We start from the raw sequence: 20667 nt of genomic DNA, 5'->3' as shown, positions 1-20667 counted from the left end.
TATGCTATAGCGCATGGCGTACTTTTTGAAACATTCAGTTGCGAGCGCGGTCCGAGCCGTAAAAATGGAGAGGGGCGCGGGCGACGGCGGGTGGCAAGTTATCAAGCATGCAACTAATTTCATAGTGTATATTCGGCCTAAGTTGTAGGGTACCAATTTCGTTTACCCGTGGTAGTCATCCACTTGTCTTTTGTATTTATTTGCATCCTGCGGGATTCTGAAATAAAAATATATTCAATAATATGTTCACAAAAACAAACGACTATTAAAATTGTTACTTTTCGTATATAATGTTCATTTTGGATAATTTGTCCGCACTTACCCACATCACTATTTCCGACAGTTTAGTGCGGCCGTACCACTACAAATACGATCGCATTGATAAATATTATTTTTCGTTATACATTTCTCTTTTTACAACGGTGCATTTCTGTAAGTCTCTTACTGCAGAGGCAATGATTGGTAAAGAATGCAATTGTTGCAGGATGGTGCGATATAAATATGGTTTATAATGAAGGTTATGTTTTGAAATTTAATTTTGCAATAACATCAATATTACTGCAATAATTTACTTACCGATAAAATGTTATCTATTTATTTATGTTATTACACGATGCAGATGAATTTCCAGCCTGAGAAACGCCGCAAAACACCAAATTAGTGGTTCTTGCTGTGACGACGTTCCGCGAGCGACTGAGCGTAAGTTCGCGCGCTGGTGTCGTCCAAGACACCAGTGTGGCGACAAGGTCACGCGGCGTTGGCACTTCTATTACCTTGTTATTTAGATTTCTATGCGATTGATCATCAATTTGATGTTTACCACTCTCGAAATGGCGCAATTTTAAGTGGTTACAAATTACTTACTGTCAAGATTATACAAGTGAATATTCACATATTGCACAATATTAACGCAATGGAAAATATGGCGCAATAAAATTAAATTAATGACGCTAAAACATTGCGTTGATCGTGTAGAGTTAAGTAATAATATCTTAGATTTAAAATAATTGTGCAATAATTATAATAGTTGTTCCACTTATCGCCTTAGGAATAGGTCCTCATTGTACGGTAAAATAACCGGCCTATTAATTTATACTATAATTTTATTAAATAATATCCTCTATCGCAGAAAGTATTAAATATTTGGAGTCTTTAACTAGAATGAAATTCCATGCATGATCTTCTGTAAAAGCGGTTTGGTTAGCTCCTATAACTATAATACAGATTGATTTTTAAAGCAATTAAGATAGATCATAATTTATACCTTGTGTCGCAGAGGTTTCCAATCAAAGGCCAAGCAATATGTTTGTCTTAAGCGGGGATCGAACACCCGCTCGCGCTGACACGTCGCGCTTATTGGGTTTGGAGTAGTGACCTCAACCAAAATAAATAAAAAATATTTGGGAATCTCTTTTTACGGTAAAAAATGAAACCGAGCAGTTCTTACTAGTATAGATTATTTAATTAGGTAAAATATAAACAATACAGTATGTACAATTTTATTATTTTTTTTAAATCCGCGAATTGCGGTGTTCAAATATTTGATTGAGCGTTTTGCCCTAAAACTAAGAAAATATTTATTATTTACTTGTACTAAGAGATCTACTGTAGAAAGGGATTCTACATATATTTTAATATAAATATCTATTGGCAAAGGCAAATAAAAACAATCGTTATTTCATTATTAAATAGAGTAAAACAACACACAATCACAACAAACCTAATTTTAAAATTGTCAAACAGGTAATCACATAGTATCGCATCTAAAGATTTCATTAAATATAAATCTGGAGTCAATAAAATTTGCACCATTGCAAAGAGTCAAAGTCGTTTTGTAAAGCTATAATGTTTCAAGTCATTATACTAATGACACAAGACGTAACATATTATTCTAAATGCTTTCTTTGTAATTACAAAGAAGTTGTTGTTTGTGGTCTTACAAGTTTTGTTTCAACCTTAGTCATTTCATCACCTCTGTATAACTCAACTTGTAAAATGGAGAAAACTTGAATTACTTGTTTGATTTCAGGTAAATCATTCACAGCATTCCATGTCAATTCCATTTTCGATAGTCTTGTACAACCCTCGTTTTTAATACACTGGAATTTTCCCGGAAAGTCCTGTAAAAATAATAGAATATTTTTAACAATAGTATAATTAGTTTACTACGGACAATTTCAAGTTTTACTGTTGAGTATTCAGAAAAGTAAACATTACGAAGTCCTTAGACGTGTAAATGAGCTACTTGGATGTTACGTAAAACAAATAATTGTGTTGACTTACATTATTGAAAAATATTCGTCTGTTTAATCCCATTATGATTATTATGACATCAATGTATTTCTCCCTCACTTCTACAACAGCAGCGTCGGTAACTAATGGAGACTTCATTTCAATGTACTTCAGTGTATACATTTCTGTAGATAATTCACTTGCTTTTTTTGCATTATATTTTTGTTTGTTGCATTGAGCTGCTATAGAACGGACCTTGTCGGCTTGCCATTTGGGTGTTTCGCGATAGTTAAGACTTGCAGCCAACAACCTGGAAATAAATTTAGAAAGAAAAAAAAAGGTGTTAATAGTTTGTTTATAAATATTGTAAATTATAGAAATAAAATGTCTTTAAAAATAAGTATTAATTACCTATGAACCATAATGTCAGCATATCTTCTTATAGGGCTGGTAAAATGAGTATAAAGAGGAACATTTAAAGCGTAGTGGGCAAAGTCATCATCATCACAGCCATCGGCACAAAAATATCTGGCTCTTGTCATGGGCTTGGCACATAACATATTTAGAACCATAACCTTGCCCTTATCTGTGCATTGTGGACCTACATGGGCTAACAAGGAGCGGTGCAAATGGCCAGCAGAATCAATTTCTAGGTCAATGCCCATGGGTTTCAGCGATTTAGCAAGTTGTTTCAACATGTACCCACTAGGCTTTGGATGGCACCTTAAAAATGCCAATGTTGGATGATCCTCTCTTATACGTTTAGCTACTGTCATATTTGCTAGTAACATAAACTCTTCAATAAGCTGATGGCTTTCTGTAGATTCATATATCCAAAAAGAATCAGGCAAGCCATTGCTACCATTTAAATGGAAAGCAACTTTCGGTTGATCAATTCTTAATGCACCATTATCGAATCTATGTTTTCTGAATTTGGCAGAAATGCTGCCAATAATTTTGATGGCTTTGTAAATGTCTTTGTACACGAAACCATTATAAGTTTCTGGGAACTTTTCTTCACTGTCTTCTTTATCATCAAGAACTGCTTGAGCATGCTCATAAGCTAGTTGACAACATGAGTTAATCACTGTTTTTGCAAACCTGTGACTTAGAACTTCGGCATTTTTAGTAATCTCCCAGAACACAGAAAAAGCCAATTTATCAACACCAGGGAATAAAGAACAGAGCATACATAGATCATCTGGTAACATGTGATAAGCTCTCTCAACTAAATATATAGTTGTGGCCTTTTCTGCTACTTTCTCGTCCAAAATAGTGTCTTCAGTTAAAAAATGTGCTACATCTGCTATATGAACTCCAATTTCATAATTACCATTCTCTAGTTCCCTACATGACACTGCATCATCAATATCTCTACAATTAAATGGATCAATACTAAAAACACACAGCTTCCGGCAATCCTCTCTGATTGATAACTCTTCGTCTGGTATTTTGTAATCTAATCGTGGATATAAATGACGGACTTCAGGACCAAATGGTGTTACATCCAAATCCGTCTGAGATAAAATTGCTTTTGTTTCTGATACCATATCTCCAGATTGTCCCATGTTGCAGACAATTTTGCCCATAGCAAATCTAGTGTCGGTCCAATCCAGTACTTTTGCCAAAAATAGTGTATTTTCATATGTCTTAGCATCATTATAAAAATTATCTGGCCAGCTTGTGAAAGGTATATTAAGCCTTGGAATTCTGAGATCACGGGGAATAAATAAGGCTCTCTGTCTATTTTTGTCTGGCATTAACTTCAATGATCCAACACAATTCCTATTGTGATGTTTTTCTTTAATATATACAACTTTTCCCTTCTTTTGTTTATTTTCAGTATTTTCTTCTGTATCACTGTCTAAAAGTTGCACAACTACACAGTCACCTTCTAAAGCACGATTACGATTTTTTATTCCATCAATAAGAATATCTTGTTCACTTCTGTCACTACTTGAGATATATGCATGTTGAAATTGTTTTGGATTTATTCGTACCAAACCTTCAACAAAACCATTCTCTTTCAAACCAGCTTCTGCCTCTTCTGCAGATATATATGGATCAAATTTGAGATCATTACTTTCTTTTGAGGACTTTTTCTTGTTCTTCTTCTTGGAAGGGGAATTATTTTTATCACTTTTGTCCGCATTCATATTGCCTTCAACTTGAGCCAAAGACAGCATTTTAAATGCTTCACCACCCCGCACATTGAATGACTGACTAAGTAATGGATGTTGTAAGAAGTTTTGTATACATTTGGGACTCATTGACTCGCCCAGTACATTTGGTGAATTTGGGATACTCACCGAATGCAATAGTGGTGTTGATTGCAGTAAGGGAGTATTTGGTAAGCTTGCTGCATGTGGAGTGTTGTTAAAAAAGTCCCTTCTTATAGGAATACTGTTTGATAATTGAAATTGCGGATGATGGCGAAGGTTTTCCAAGTACCTTGAGTTTGTAGCGGCATACAATGGACTTATTTGGTTTGCAAAAAATTCATGCAAGGAAACCACATCATTGTGTCCTGGACGTCCCTTATTAGACTGCGATGAATGTGGGGTATTCATGGTTTCTTTTGATGGAATTTTCAATTGTTTTAACCTCTCTTTTTTCTTTTGATTTTTCCTTTTTGGAAATGCAACTGGGCTGTCTCCTTGGTCTACTTCATCACTTTCGCTGTTTACATTTAAGTTTTGGCACTGCGTAGATATATCACTGATTGAAGAATTGGTAAAGGTCTGTGAAGTTATTCCAGCCTCACCCTGTGATTGTTTATGCCGAGACACCGATGAATGCTTATGTGATTTCTTTGCTGGGCAGTGGTTCTGGTGATCTTGAACCCTGTTATTTAGAGAACTTTTAGAACGCAAAGGTTGCGACGTGGATAGTTGTGCACCAGATGGCCTATTTACGTCAAAATTTCTTTCAGATATACAATCACACAAGTGAGACATATTTATGGATATCGGACCACGCTAACTTATTACAATTATACTACAAATTTCCATAAGAATAAGTAAGGTACAATTAAAATTTATTGAACTTTTTATTCTTTACAAAAATTTTAGGTTGACAAACTAGGCCAAGGTTACCAGCCTAAAATTAATAGAATTGTTATTTCACAACATTTGGTAATTTACATGCAGTGTTGCTATGATGGCATTGATAATTTGTTTATTTCCTTGGGATAATATTAAATGTAATCGACTTCGGGCTTAATTGATATTATTTCTTGAAAGCTGATTATTTAAATTATCTTCAATTGCGTACTTTATAAAACTCGTGAGTCGAAATATTAGTTTTCTGGTACACCACTATTCCCAAACAACCTTTGCTCGACTCGACTCGATTGACACATTAGTTTATTCTGCGCAGCAACACTAGTCAGCATAACATAACCTTATTTCAGTTTGACAATAGTACGTCTTTTATTGATGAAAATATTGTACTGAATTTTATTGAAAACCTAGTTGTATTGAAACTCTAGTTTGACTTAAGTAGTGATCCTTCATTGAGAAAAAAAGCTTCATCGAATATTTACTTAAAACCGCACAGTTTTCGCATTTACGAATTCAGAATGAAACTCATAACACACAACATGTTAACATCGAAGTGTTTAAAGGGTGTAATGACTGGATACCCCCTTGCCATCAACGCTACTGATATTAAAGTAACAGAAGTAGATTTTAATCCAGAATTTATTACTCGCGTAATTCCTAAGTTGGACTGGGAAGTACTATGGGCAGCCGCAAATAGCATTGGGCATGGTGATGGCCTGCCAAAGACACTAGAACCCAAATATGAAGAAAATGAAGACTTATTAAAAAAACTTCACAGAGTTCTTTTAGAAGTCGAGGTTGAGGAAGGAAACCTTACATGCCCAGAATCAGGACGGCAGTTCCCTATCTCAAAAGGAATTCCAAATATGTTACTCACTGAAGCTGAAGTCCAATGAAATAATTATCTCATTTTAAGATTTTTAGTTTAAGTATAATAACTAATTTTAGCTATGTGTACAAAGTTTGCTGTATGTATCTTCATAATAATTTTGAAAATCAAATAAATTTATTTGCTCTTCAAATATTATTTTTTTGTAACACAACCAATGATAATGATTTTACCTACAGTCCAAAATTACCTTCATAAGAAATACCTTGAGTTTAAATAACATTGAATGAAGAAGAACATATTAATGTAATAATATAGTCAAACCAAACAAGTCAAACCAGATTTCATTATTTCTGTTCATACCTATATTTCATTAATTAAGTACTCAAAAAAGGCATGCTATCTAATAATAAAGAATCTAAATCTTGTGTGTAATACACATATTTTAATAAAATAAACAAATTATTTATTTCTTTACTGTAATCTTGATTTGATTGTTGTTTTACATAAAGAGAAAAAAAGACACCAAGATACTTAATGTGTCTTCAGGTGCCTAAACAAATGGAATATAAATATATTTGCGGAAGTTACAATCCATACAGAAAGGCTAATACAAAAAAAAGAAGGCTAAAGCAAGACAAACTATGAGGCAGTCAATTGTGTTTGTTTATTTTGGAATTATCAATAATTAAATACCTAGTACCAGTATAAACTATTTCGCGTCTTCGCGACCGGATCCCGGGACCCCGCCGCGTCATTTTTATTAAACGAATGACATAATATGTACTTCAGTATTCAATTAAATTTAACATATGTTTTTATTACAACTTAACAAGTAAGTATCTACTTTTTTAGAGCAGATACTTACTTTCTACTATTTTCTTTTTTCTTTTTCTTTCGATTACTACCTACCTAAAAAAATGGAGTGTAAGTAGGTATATACATTAGGATCTACTTTTATGCAGGTACTGCATTTACGAATTATGCGTTTAGAACAGTTTAGGTTTGCATAAAACATAATTATGATATCGTAATAGGTACGTACATGGCCGACTACAAAATTTAACAATAATTATAATAAAAATAACTTCTTGTTGCCAGAAATTGCAACAAAATTATTTTGAATCGCGACTCTATTTTACGGTTAGGTAAATGTAATTCATTCCCCTACCTCCTACTTGTAAAATGGTTTGAAAACAAATTTAATTAATCGTTGATTTGAAATTCTCTTTTGATTAGGACATGCCGCAACGTAAAAACATGATTAGAAGTTAAGTTTTAGAAAGAAGAAGGTAATATCTGCACCAGCAAGACTAATTATTTACAGGTAGCTACGTTGTTATGTTTATAAATAGAACATTTGACTATCGCAGAACGCTGTTCCTCAAAATAATGTGTCAATCGATTTCTGCGCACTAGGCTGCGTAAAGCCTAGTTCACACGAACGCAAACAAACACGAACCTTGACTTCCAATGGTATAGGTATCCCGATGAACACCAACAATTAGACTGGAATTAGTTTTTCAATATAATGTTTACGTCACATGTTGATAAAAGATAAATGTCTTTGGTTATACTCCAGTTAAAAACATAAAGGAAGTCTTTCTTTAAAGACTCCATTAACGATCGAGATTATGTTTGACATTTCGAAACGAAATCCATTACACGCATGCATTGGACCGAAGTTTAGTTACTTAAAGCACTTTATAGACAATAATTATTATAAAATAATTCCCTTCAAATAGCGTTGATATCGCGTAGCCATTCTAAAAAGTACTAGGCATGGTTTTTTTTACTCATTTCTGGTACATTCTTATATCGATTGCTCGACTCTTCATTTAACTTCGTTATACTATTTATTTACTTTTGATTTTAGTCAATAATTTAGAAAAATAAATCTAAATGGATAACCAGGTCAAGCGTCTTCATTTAAATGGTGATATTATTGCCGACTGATCCTGTAGTCGATTTGTGATGATAGTTTGCTTCCTAACACTCACAACATGGACTTTCATTAAATATTCCAAGTTGGTACTTAACATCGAAGCAGTCTCTTTCTTCTTGAAGTGAGTCTGTTTTGGTGTATCATGTATTTTAAATTAACACAGCGAACTATTAAATTGATCATGATATTTTTATCTTGGCGTCACAAAGTTTACTAGAAAGATACGACGCCAGGTTTGCTATTTGGTACTTAGAATTTGAGGAGACCAATAACATGCAATATATACGTAATGTAAGTTTATATTTACGAAGCAAAAAAAAATTACAAAGTATTCCACAGAGTTACTTAATTCATCTGATTATAGGAAAGCTTAAAGAAATAATAAAAAATATAGAAACATGTTATGTTTAGTTTATTTTGGTTGAACAATAAATTATAATCATCATTAGTCACTATACTGGTAATTTCTCACATTATTTCGCCCTATTAAATAAAATGATTTTAATGTCTACCATGATATTTATAATTCATCTAGGTATGGTAAAAATGCTAGATTTCCTGCAGCTCCCATGGACAGTTTGTTCCTGGCAGCACCGGAAAGAGCCTGTAAATACGAGAAAATAAGTTTGGTGGCAAAATATTTATCAAAATTGAAGACGAAAAAAGAGTAATAGCCGTTTTAGCAATAAATTTAAATAAACTAAGAAACTACATGATGGATTTATTCAATTGACTTTATGGTCCTTTACTATAATAATATAAATTTGCATTGTTAACGCGTACCTTCTTAAAATTATTAAAAAGACATCAATGAACTTACCGAGGCAATGTCATTGGTGCTGACTGCATCGATTTCCTTAGCAATGTCAGCGGGCGACTTAGCCTGGCCGGTGTAGAAGCCTTGGGCCGCAATGGATTCAGCGAGAGATGATCCCTCGTCGGCTTCGCTCAGAACCTGCAGCTTCAGTTGGCTCTTACCAGCCTGGATGGCTTCATTTGACAGTTTTGGGTTCTTCAACAAACCAGCAACAGCCTTGACCGCCTAGTAGATGTCGAAATAATTATTAGAGTTTTATTGATGATTTATAATTATAGCACTTAAAAAAAATTGCAATTTTGAGTTAGAAAAGTTCTTTTGTACACCTGTAAAATAATTATTTGTTTATGGTAGAAATAAAAAATTGAATTGTTCAAAGGCCAACAGTAAAACAGGTGAAAAAATATACTAACGGCGTTGGCTTCATCCTTTGGTACGGAAAGTACAACACCAAAGAGTCCATTGTCGGAGTAAGTGACGTTGAAGCCGGCAGCAGCGAATGGCCCAATGTTGCCGATAGCCTTAGCCAAAGGTGAGTTGTCTGCTCCCCACTTGGTAACTGGGCCATTGCCAAGAGCTGAAATAAATTCACCATTTAGTGAACACCTCTATGTGTGAATGTATTGCATTTAAGATATGTGCAACTGATCTGAACACATAATCGAAAAATATTTTTTCAACTCAGAAATCCCCATTTTTATGTAACTACATAACATCTCACTTTCAAAGACAGGATCGGTCAACCGGAACTTTTAATAATAATAGGTCTGAGCTATGAAAGTTTTTACCTTAAGCATGGAGTATCAAATTCAATGTTCGAGTTAAAAAGTCAAAATATGAGTGTGAACCATTGTCTAACTAAGGAATATCTTTGCCATCACGTCATTTAAGTACTGATTTAACTGTCATTTGTTATAGTATCATCAAATTACACATGATTAATTTGTTACATCACATTTCAAATCACAAATATAAAACTAATATTCTTGTTTAATGGGTTGTAATGATATAACAGACAAATGAATAATGAAAGCATTCAAAACGTAAAAAAATATTGGTTTTACTGATATATTGATAGATCTTGTTGTTAATCCCTACTAATATTATAAATGAGAAAGTAACTCTGTCTGTCTGTTACGCTTTCACGTCTAAACCACTGAACTGATTTTAATAAAATTTGGTACAGACATAGAGTTGACCTTGAGAAAGAACATAGGATAGTTTTTATTCCGGACTTTTGAAGAGTTCTTTTGGAAATTTGATATAACCGACATCGACGCGGGCGAAAAGCTAGTAAGAACATATTTTAAACCTTTTAACTCTAGTACTGTAACTTTTTAGATCTTGGTTGTTCTTGGTTTAAGTTAGTTGTAAAGCATATTTTTGTTACTTTACATATTTTAATGTTGTAATTACCTTTAGCAGCTATGGCCAAGGCCAGTCCCTGTGCAGAGCCAGCAACAGCACCCTGAGTTGCAATGGCGACATGAGCCAAATCTCCACCCATTTCTTTCCTGTTTATAAATAAACAGAGTATTTAGATACCGGAAGATTTATTTTCTTACCTAATACTAATACCTAAATTAATTATCATTTTACAAAATCACTCAATAATATATGCTTAAAATTTTATATTGTTTTATTATATTCACTCATTATTTTAGTTTTTAGTCAGTATGAATGTTGACTGGAGGGAAAGCTGAGTGGTTGAGGTCACTTTGCCAAACCCACTGTACGCGACGTATCGCGGGTTTGATCCTGGCGTATGACAAGCTTTTGTGTGTGACCTTGAGTGTCTGGGTGTCTTATGAATCTGACTTGAATGATAGAGAAACTCGCGACACAAGGATTTAGTTCTTATTTGACAGAATTTTACCTCAATTCACCACCAATGTATTTGGAGGCTTCAGATGGAGTAGGGTCCAATGCTGGTATGGTAAGGTTCTGGGCGATCATGTTGGCTTTTTCCTAAAAACAATAAAATTTTGTGAATATGACTAAATTAATACATTTAACTCTAAAAACGCAGTTGTTAAATGAAATGCAAATAAAGCCCAATGTAAAAACACAGTAAAGATTACAAACTACAAATAGAGCAGAGGTTTATATTGTTTCCATTTTAGAGCTTTTTAGTGTGCATGGTTCTTGTCCTTGTGCAATGATAATTTTAAATATACATGCATATATTACTTTATGTATATCACACAATCATTAACAATACTAGTACTGTATAGAAAGTCATTAATACTTGATGAAAACATTATTTGAAATCTTGGATTTTTGAAGTACACTTGCACAAAGTAAGACAAAGCTATAGCATGAACATATTTTATTTCCGCAGTTACTAATGTTTTGGGGACACTTTTGTTAATTACTAAGTAAATATGTTATTTAAACATTGTGGAGTGCAATTAGCATAATGAGTAACTTGTTTACCTGGGTGCCTCCTACAACAACAATGGCGCAACGGCTTGGCGACATGTTGGTGCCGGTGTAGTGCTGGAGAGACTCCGAAGAAATCTTGCCGATCCTCTTGGGGGAAATGAACAATGAGTTGCCCAAATTGCGGCGATAAGCTGCCCTGTGCAGCAAGTCTACAGCGCGGACCTGAAATTTAATATTCATAATAATATGATAAATTTCAGTGTTTCATGATTACTGTTTGCTGTGGCCGCCATCCTACTTTATGTTTAGTAGCTTTAGTAGTAGTAGTTTAGTAACTTTTTATATAATCACTTATTTAAAATACTTAAATTGTGATTTTATGAATATAATGATGAAACATCTAAAAAAATATCAGTTTTAGACACCTTTGTTGCTAGTACATACACTCAGAGCATGAGCTTCAAACTATTTAAAATAAATTGATCAGTTTAATATCTATACCATTATTATTAATTTGTTACATACCTGGGGTGGCAGAGCAGCAATTTCAAACTTGAGACGAGGCTCATTGTCAGACAGCTCCCAAGGCCTGTACTCTTGGCAGGTAATCATGTTGCTCAAAACATCCAGAGCAGCAGACATATTGTCCTGGGTGGTCTGAAATATTATGACGAACAAAATCAATTAAATTCTAATCTACTTAGTGTCTAAAAGTTTTTACAAAACCTAACATTCAATTAATAACTACCAATTTTAGCTTTGTATTATTGTTTGTCCAAAAATGTTTCATTATAATACTATAAAAACCTATTATGCTTGATAAAGATACCACACAAAATATGATGAATTTTAATTTTAATTTTCTTGTAGATTGTGTTAGTGTTCAATGTTCAAATGTTATATGTTTAACATGCCCTGACAATACCAGTGCAGATTCAGAGTAAAATGCTTTACCTCAAGAGTGTAGTAGATAAATTCACGATCACCAGAGGCAGTCACTGAAGCACCAATTTGGGCCAGTTTGCGTGACATTATGAAGTTGTTTGCATGTTTCGTGCTGAGCCCAGCAGATGAACGGATTACATGGGCAATACCAAGCTCGCTTTGAGGTTCATAGCGTGAACCAGCCCTGAAAAGGTTTAATTACAATTGTAATTTGGGGAAACTAATTAAGGCCCAACATATTGAGCAATAGATTGATACGATTCTTATTTAAAATATGATAATTTCTTGTACGTACTTGAAAGCTACGGTGACCCTGGTTACAGGGGAACCATTGTCGAACGCAGCCACAAATGTTTTGTGGGGCATAACACACGATGTGAGCTTGGGGTCCCTCTTGGTGGCAGGCGCGGCCTGGGCGTAACCCCTAGTCTGCAAACCGATTTACACATGTTTTAGTAAAGTATTAAAAGGAATATGAAAATGTCAAACTGGTTTACATAATAGGGGCTTGACAGTTCCACATTAATTTACTTATTAATTAAACAGTAACAACTAAAATCACACAGTTACATAAGTATTTCATGATATTTACCGTAACATGACGAATAAAAGGAGTTATGAAGCTTTTCGAAGCCATTTCGAGGATTTTCCTGATTTTACTCAGCGCCTGCAATCAAAAGCACGTCGAATTAAGGGACGTACATCAATTTCGATATGACATAATAATTTGACATACGAAAATCGATAGAGAAATTGCATTTTAAGTAAAACAAAAGAATTTATTTAATTGTAAAAATTATTAGGTATAAGTTAATTTTTTCCTCTTATTTTGTTTGTTATTATTATTTTAGTTTTTATGAGGTGAGAGTACAAGTGCAAACTATTTTAGTTATCTAATAGCATGAAATTTCGAAATAGTAATAAACAGGCACTAAAAAGGGTGTTTTCTATTAATTTGTTTTCAAATTAAAAATAGTAACTTAAAAAGCAGTGTAACATGGATAAAATTGCAAAAAAAAACCATGACTATAAAATTGCAAACGTCAAACTTAAAAGTGACGTACGCTTAGCACAATTATGCCGCCAAATTGATTTTCGGTATGTATTCATAACAAAAATAGAATTTCTTTGTAAATATAACCATCATATACGGAAAAACGACCTTTATAACTATTATTGAGTAATTCAGGACGCTAAAATTACCGTAAAATGAACACGTAACCTTAATGCTCCAGTTTTCATGCTCGCTGTTGATGTTTCGTTTAATTTCACCGTATTTACATGTTTAAAGGTGATTGTTGCTTAATTTTCAGGGAAGGAATGACAAGTTTGGTTGCATTGGAGTCCGTCACAGTGATCGACGATATAAATTCGATACAAACTAGTACTTCCCACGTAAATTGTGCTAAAAATCAGCAGCACAGACATGTCCTGAAAGCTAAAGAAAACATATACAAACACAAATGTAATAAAGTACTTAAGCGAAAACTGAAAAAGTACAAACTTAGACAAGATGGGTGTGAAGACCAAGATGTTTTAGATGTGTCAAAAACTCTTATTTCAGCACTTATAATCAAGTCACCAAGAAGCTCAAAAGATCCAGCTAATACAGACGAAGCTCTAAGTGACTTTGAAGAATATCAACCTGCACCTAACTACCTTTTCAAAATGGGTAGGAGGAAAGAGACCTTAAAAATAGGTAAAAGTTTAAAGCATTCTAATGTTAATGGAAAACAGAATGCAATAATAACTAGCCCTACTAATCAGGATAAGAAACAGACAAATGCATTTAAATTGTTAATGGATTCTAGAAATAAAAGTATTGGTAGCAACTCTCCTGGTAAGGAGAAGAAAGATGATGTTACAGAAATAGAAGAAGTGGAACGAAAAAGTTTAAAAGCTAAGAGACAGTTGCTTCTCCAAAAAATGGCTGAAGACAAAGGTTCCATAAGAAATAAGGAAATTGAAGAATATCAGGACAAGATAATACAAAAGAAAATGGATTTGCGAGCTGAAAAACTAAAATCAATGATATTAAAAGATGCAAAATCAGTAAAAGAAAATAAAGACACTAATAAAAAGACAGTAAAAGCTCAGGAACTGGAGGTTACGGAGAAAGTTGAAGGTATGAACAATAATGTACTGAAAAAGGTAAAGAAGTCTCTAAAAATTGTTGATATATTCAATACTATTGAAGAACCTGTCAACAACAGTCCTGTGAAAAAGTTTCTCCCTAAAGAAGACCAAGAATTTCTGAATAAGCTTTCTCCATCTTTAAAGAAAAAAGAAAGTATGCTTTCATATTTCAAAAAGCTTGAAAGGGATTTTGACTGTCCAGAAGAATCCAATGATAGTATTATAAAGGTCAAGCTTCAGCCTAGGGGCAAAAAGAAAGGAAAGAAAAAGTTAAGTCTTAAAAAAGATTCTATTGGCGAGTCATCTACTTCTGAAATAATACAAATAACAGAAGAAAATGATAACTCAGTTACAAGCAACCAAAATGGTGATGACATTATAGAAGTTATTGATAAAGAAGTAATTACAATATTAGTAAATGATAATAAAAAAAGTTTTGCAGGTGTTGAACCTCTTAAGAAGTCTATTTTAAATGATTTAGTAGTTAAAAGTGACAGACAGAAACGTAAACGAAATGGCAATGTTGTTTGTAATGTGAGTGAAATGGAAAAGTCTGAATTTAAACATGAAAGTCGGCCCAAGAGGTCTGTCAAAAGACCAATGAAATACATAGATGATTATGATGATCTATACATGTCAAGCTCAGATGAAGAATTGCATATTTTTACTCCTAGAAAGAAAAAACATATTGAAAGTGTAGTAGATGTTAAAGAGACTGAAGAGGTCTCCAAACCACTAAAACTAAGTGAGGGAAGTCAAAAATTAAAGTTGGGACCAAAGGTTGTTAAAGCTACAGATTCGCCAAAAAAACCATCAAAACTAGCTCCCATTTTCGCACCCAAACAGATCGATCCAGCTGCTTTAGAAGCAAAACAAAAGTTTTTACAGAGTGGTGTGCCTGACAAATTAAAAAGAGTTATAAATCAGCAGAAGAATTATCAAACACAAGACCCTAGCTTTTCTGTTGTTGTGCATATACAACAAAATTGTAAACCCACTGAAAAATGTGACCTACTCATACCTTTGAGGGATATTAATGAAGATTTGTCACCTCTAACATATGAAGATGATGCATTTAAAAAATTACTTCATCTAACTGATGAACCAACTGTGCATGTCATAGATAGCAATTGCAGGAGCAGCACACAAAGTATGTTGCAAAGCATAAAACAATCACACCCAAAGTTCCCAGTGTATAGAACATATCGTTATTTGAAGGGTAAAGGCACAGGAGAGTTGAAAGACTGTAATAATGTAGATTTAGATAACAGTATTGAAATTTTAAATGATATAGTTGATGTTATCAATGACAGCCCAGATAGATTGAATTGGACTGACAAATATAAAGCTATGTCAACTAAACAGATAATAGGTAATTTTGAAAGTATTAAAGAGTTAAGGAAATGGTTGATATTATGGACTGAAAATGAATTGAAGCAAAAATCTAAAAGTAAGCCTAAAGCTGGATCAGATTCATCAGACTATTATCAATCTGATACAGATAGTCGGGATAGTATGAAAACCATGAATAATCTACTTATACTGACTGGCCCCACAGGCTGTGGAAAAACTGCAAGTGTGTATGCAGTAGCTGCAGAGTTAGCTATGAAAGTTATAGAAGTTAATGCCAGTAGTAAACGGACTGGCAAAATAATGTTACAAGACCTTCAGGAGGCAACACAGTCACACAAGGTAAATAGAGGCTCTGCAAATATTGACAACAGCCAAAAGTCACAGGAAAAAAGCCAAATTGAAGTTATTAAAACAAATAAAAAACGAGGAAGGCCAAAAAAAATTGTGGAGAATGAGAAAATAAAGAGAGTAGTAAAGTGTGATGTTTCAAGTAACACACCACCAAGTCAAGAGAGTACAAGAACTGACTCATCTCTGATTCTAATTGATGATGCAGACATAGTATTTGAGCAGGATGATGGATTTTCCTCTGCTATTGTGCAGTTAGTACAGTGTTCCAAAAGACCTGTAATATTGATCACTTCATCCACTGTGTGCCCCCATTTACAAAGATTTTTACAGAATGGGAAAATATTAAGGATGTGTCCATTATTACCTAGGATGCTTGGCACATGGCTTGACATTATGTGCTTAGCTGATAGTGGGGTGTGTTGGCCGGGGGCAGGAGCCCAATTTTTAAGTTTTTTTAAAGGAGATATTAGAAAGACTATCAATTATTTACAGTTCTACACACCCTTCTATGTACATAGTAATAAATCAGATGAGGAAACAGTTTCTCAAAGTGTTGATTTTTATAGACCTCATATTGATGAAGAGGGCTCATGCATTTCATGGGCAGATAATGATTATTCAGAAGACAAAACACCAGTTGTTAGCAACAACTTCAACATGGATAGTAAAACAGATACCATTTGGACTGATTTTGTTTCTAAGCATTCAAATCTATTAACTTTCTTTTATCCTGTGCAGCTTTTTAACATTTGGTGGAGTCTACCACATCTTCTGACATCACAGCCTAATCTTCGCAACATTATAAATAAACCAAATGATAGAATTCAAAGCAAAAACATTTGTTCAGAGCTTGAAGCAATGGCCAATGCAGTAGATTCTTTTTCACTAGCTGATTATATCAGTCACAAGAATCCTGATTTGAACTCTAATTTAACGTCAAAGCCTTGGTACTGCCCTGAAGAGCACAGTGTGTCAGAGAGAGAAAACTGGGACTATTATAAGAAGGAATATGAAACTACCGACGAAATTTGTCACCATTTAGTAACCAGTTCTATTGTTGCTGCACAAACTGTTTTGGGATGTGATGGGAAAATAGAGCTCAGTTTGCCAGGGATGAATTTGCAAAGGTAATTTTTGGTTTTTAGTAAATACATTTTATGAAATTGTTATTGAATTTCATAAAAATATTATTTATATACACAATAGCAGAAAAGTGTTCAGAATTTAAAATAGTGTTGTTAGTAGCTTAAGTTATTTTTAGAAGTGTTTATTGGGGTGACCCCTATCACGCCAATTGCGTCTACGCACACATGCAGTTCGTTCAATATCTGCGTGGGACAAATATCCATCCAAAAATGTATTGATGCACACGTGTCGCAGCGTCAATAAGGAGATTAAATAATCGCGTGATTTTAGTAGTCCGTAATTTTTATTGCTATAAGAATATAATTTACACACATTTTCGTTGATTAATGTTATCGGTTAATAACGTCATAAGCCCTTTTCACATTAATTCGCTAAACCTAAGTAGCTTCTCATTTCGAAGAAGAAAAACGTGTAAACAATATTTTCCTTTGACCAATGATGATCGGCACTAAAACAAGAAGAATAATTTATATAAATTTAAATACATAGAATCAATAATTTATTTACTTATTTCCAAAAGTTTAAATAAACTCACATCAAATTATTAAAATAGTGTACTTGTTTGATTAGGGCTCAGTCAAATCGAGGCGCGAAGCGCGACGGTCCGTGTCGTCATTAATAAAAATTGTGATACTGTATATGTCTTTTGCAAGAGCAAATGCTTACATAATGATACGAAATGTGCAAATGTTATTTAAGCCATGGGCTAAGTGTAGGATATAAGAAGAAATTAACATTGACCAATTCATCAAGATTGCTTACACTTTAAATTTCTAACAATGTTTTAAATCTTATATAATAATTGTATACATTATAAAAAATATAATAATTGTATACATAATATTTGTAAATATGTTGTTGGTGTGCCTTTAATTAATAAATAAATAAATAATAAATAAATCTTTGTTGCAGAGAAAAGGATAAAATCGTGGCGCGGCATAAAAGTTTAACCAGCTATTTAAATACGTCGTCTGTGCTGGATAGGCGGTCTCTAGCACTGGACTACTGGCCTTCCTGCCGCTCAATATGCAGGGTAGAGAAATCCAAGAATGACACCAACATGAAGAGAAACAATCGTTTCTGTCACTATCTTAAATCATTGAATGTTCTCTGTAAAAGTGATACTTTTGATAACCTCTGTGACAGCCTCCATTCTAGTGAAGGAACTGAATCAAACAACTAGTTTTAATGAATGATAGATAAAATCGACTCTATTCTATTTCCTACTTGTAAAATATTAATTATAGTAAAATTTGTTAGTGTATTGTTTACTGGGTTTCGTTTTACAATTATGTGTATGGGTACATAAGCATTCTCTGCTAATAAATTTACCGTATTAGATATATTTAGAACATACTTTTCTTTATACTACTGCTACTTTTATCGTATGTTTAAAAACTTTAAATTATTCTCTATGTAAAATTATTTGTGTAAAATATAAATACTTATTTAAACAAATGCTTTTATTTGTGCCGTCTATTACACGTAGGTGTGTTTTTAAATATTGTTTGGCAATTGATTGCCTTAATTATTTTTTTGTTTTTATTCTCGGTACAAACTACCTAAAGAACTCTTAAGCATGGATCTTCGGTGCAAATAATAATTATTACAATTGATAAAAGTTATTTTTGCCCGTGTTGCTAAATTTAATTTTGTTTTTTCCAAGAACTGTACCAATATGATTATTATCGCTTGGCAACTGGTACATTATTCCTGTTATGTCTGTCTGCGTATAAATTTATTGCTTTATCATTCAGATAACAATATCTTTAAAATAACAAATTTGTCTTAAATCGCATGTTATAACAAGTTTTTTTTATGTTTTATTAATTACTTGGTAACAAGCAATTTATGTAATCATTTAACTTTTAATGAGGATTTGCAGATTTACGAAAACATGTACATAGATAATAAAAACCACCTTGTCATATTATTTAAAATAATTTGATTCATAAATAGATGTAGGTACTATAGCGATACTCATTCATTCATCGTAGGGGTCGTGTCCGTAAACGTGGTTTTCTAGCATGATGTTTTAAAATAGTTCCCGATTGGTCATGATAAATGTATCTCGGAGAATCTTTGTTGCTTATTTTATTCCGTGGTTGAGGACCCTAGTGGGCGTTATGTGGGCAAAACACCAGCACAGGCAAAGAAAAAAGACGTAACGTCAAGAAACCCGATTCAGCTGCCACCGACGTGTATTTTTTCATTACATTTTCGTTTCAAGAACTCCTCATGAAGGGCAGATCAAAACAAGAGTAGAACTTGATCTTCTAGATACGAGGCACAATTGTTAAACCCTTTTTGGGATTTTGCGTAGGTACACACGTATCTAGAAATATTATCGAGTCACCCCGGTTTAGTTAACGAAGCTACGTTTCCATCCTAATACTCGTTTCTTTTTATTCTAAAAAGGGCCTTTGCCCCGCATTAAGATAGCTGCACGTTAAAAGTAATTATATAAACATGACTGATTCATGTCATTTTAATGTTACAAATGTTCGAATATAGGAGTAATTGACCGCTTATCGTGATAAATAATGTTTTGTATAAAAACGAGGGGTTTCACATTTGCTAATATTTCTCTGGGTACTTGCAGAACCGGATACGGGGCAGTGGTGGTAGGTACCCTTCTCACCCTCATTCCAAGATCTACTGAATGTAGGTAAGTCTACTATCAAGGAAGTTAATTATTTAGCCGCTACATCTTGTATTTTACAAACCACGTACGCATGTGTGCGTGATACAAAACATGAAACAGGAAGAATACATCTCACGCAAGCTTTTTGAAGTTTTCCTCATATTGTGTTGAATATGGGCCGCAATTACAGATGCCAGTTACATCATTTTGTAGCATAATAATAAACAACAATTAAGTAATTTTGGAAGTTTATTACAGTTTCTATATTAAATTTAGGACCGACTTTTCCATCTCATATAAAAGGCTTCAAATGTATCCCCCTGACCCGAGCCTTTAAGAGTTTTTTAGTGTGTTTCAGGTTCTGAACTAATGGCATTACTATAATATTATTGATGTTAAGGCCAACCAACTACCTACATAGTGGCAAAGAATAAATTCGTGTCAATTCCTTGATATTTGGAAATACGCCTCCCGAAGTATTAGTTAAGAGTTAATTAATGTACCTAACATTACCTCTTAAAGCATGATTATAGAAGTTGTGGAAGGAAGAAGCCACTCTACCTATACTATATAGACCCCGGTCAGGCCTACATAACTGTATTCAACTACTAAGGTTTTTAGATTAGAACTATAAAAAAGTGAGTGTTTTAGGAACTTTGTGGGTGGCATCACCGACCTAGACTGTAGCTTTGAAAAGTCCCGATATGCCTGGATGGGTCACAAAGTGGTCAAGCTATTTGCAGGACTTTATAAATAGTCGAGTTGTTTACACCATGTTGCCCGATTGATAAGAGGCAGAACTTCGTACGGATGATTCCAGAA

General features: G+C 33.6%; 4 protein-coding genes across 4 annotated transcripts; 2 read left to right on the top strand and 2 right to left on the bottom strand.

Annotated features, from left to right (window-relative positions):
• Positions 1–1443: 1443 nt before the first annotated feature.
• Positions 1444–5360, bottom strand: LOC113496386 (DIS3-like exonuclease 2). The gene is made up of 3 exons (XM_026875579.1): positions 2644–5360; positions 2284–2542; positions 1444–2120 (listed from the first exon to the last, which is right to left on the bottom strand). The coding sequence occupies exons 1-3, from the start codon at positions 5187–5189 to the stop codon at positions 1911–1913; spliced, it is 3015 nt and encodes a 1004-aa protein (XP_026731380.1). The 5' UTR covers positions 5190–5360; the 3' UTR covers positions 1444–1910.
• Positions 5361–5483: 123 nt separating this feature from the next.
• Positions 5484–6316, top strand: LOC113496439 (multifunctional methyltransferase subunit TRM112-like protein). The gene has a single exon (XM_026875655.1). The coding sequence runs from the start codon at positions 5813–5815 to the stop codon at positions 6188–6190; it is 378 nt and encodes a 125-aa protein (XP_026731456.1). The 5' UTR covers positions 5484–5812; the 3' UTR covers positions 6191–6316.
• A 2143-nt stretch (positions 6317–8459) lies between these two features.
• On the bottom strand, positions 8460–12935 carry LOC113496410 (cytochrome b-c1 complex subunit 2, mitochondrial-like). Its single transcript, XM_026875608.1, has 10 exons — positions 12808–12935; positions 12511–12644; positions 12225–12399; positions 11796–11927; positions 11322–11492; positions 10762–10853; positions 10302–10399; positions 9299–9462; positions 8889–9110; positions 8460–8672 (listed from the first exon to the last, which is right to left on the bottom strand). Exons 1-10 carry the CDS (start codon positions 12850–12852, stop codon positions 8589–8591), a joined length of 1317 nt encoding a protein of 438 aa, XP_026731409.1. The 5' UTR covers positions 12853–12935; the 3' UTR covers positions 8460–8588.
• Positions 12936–13197: 262 nt separating this feature from the next.
• LOC113496376 (ATPase family AAA domain-containing protein 5-like) lies at positions 13198–18911 on the top strand. Its single transcript, XM_026875568.1, has 3 exons — positions 13198–13313; positions 13529–17182; positions 18114–18911. Exons 1-3 carry the CDS (start codon positions 13213–13215, stop codon positions 18382–18384), a joined length of 4026 nt encoding a protein of 1341 aa, XP_026731369.1. The 5' UTR covers positions 13198–13212; the 3' UTR covers positions 18385–18911.
• The last annotated feature ends 1756 nt before the right edge of the window (positions 18912–20667 follow it).

This window comes from Trichoplusia ni, chromosome 1, assembly GCF_003590095.1.
Source record: "Trichoplusia ni isolate ovarian cell line Hi5 chromosome 1, tn1, whole genome shotgun sequence".
NCBI classification, from domain to species: domain Eukaryota; kingdom Metazoa; phylum Arthropoda; class Insecta; order Lepidoptera; family Noctuidae; genus Trichoplusia; species Trichoplusia ni.
Note: the sequence above shows the minus strand (reverse complement) of the source record. Positions and strands in the feature narration are given on the sequence as shown.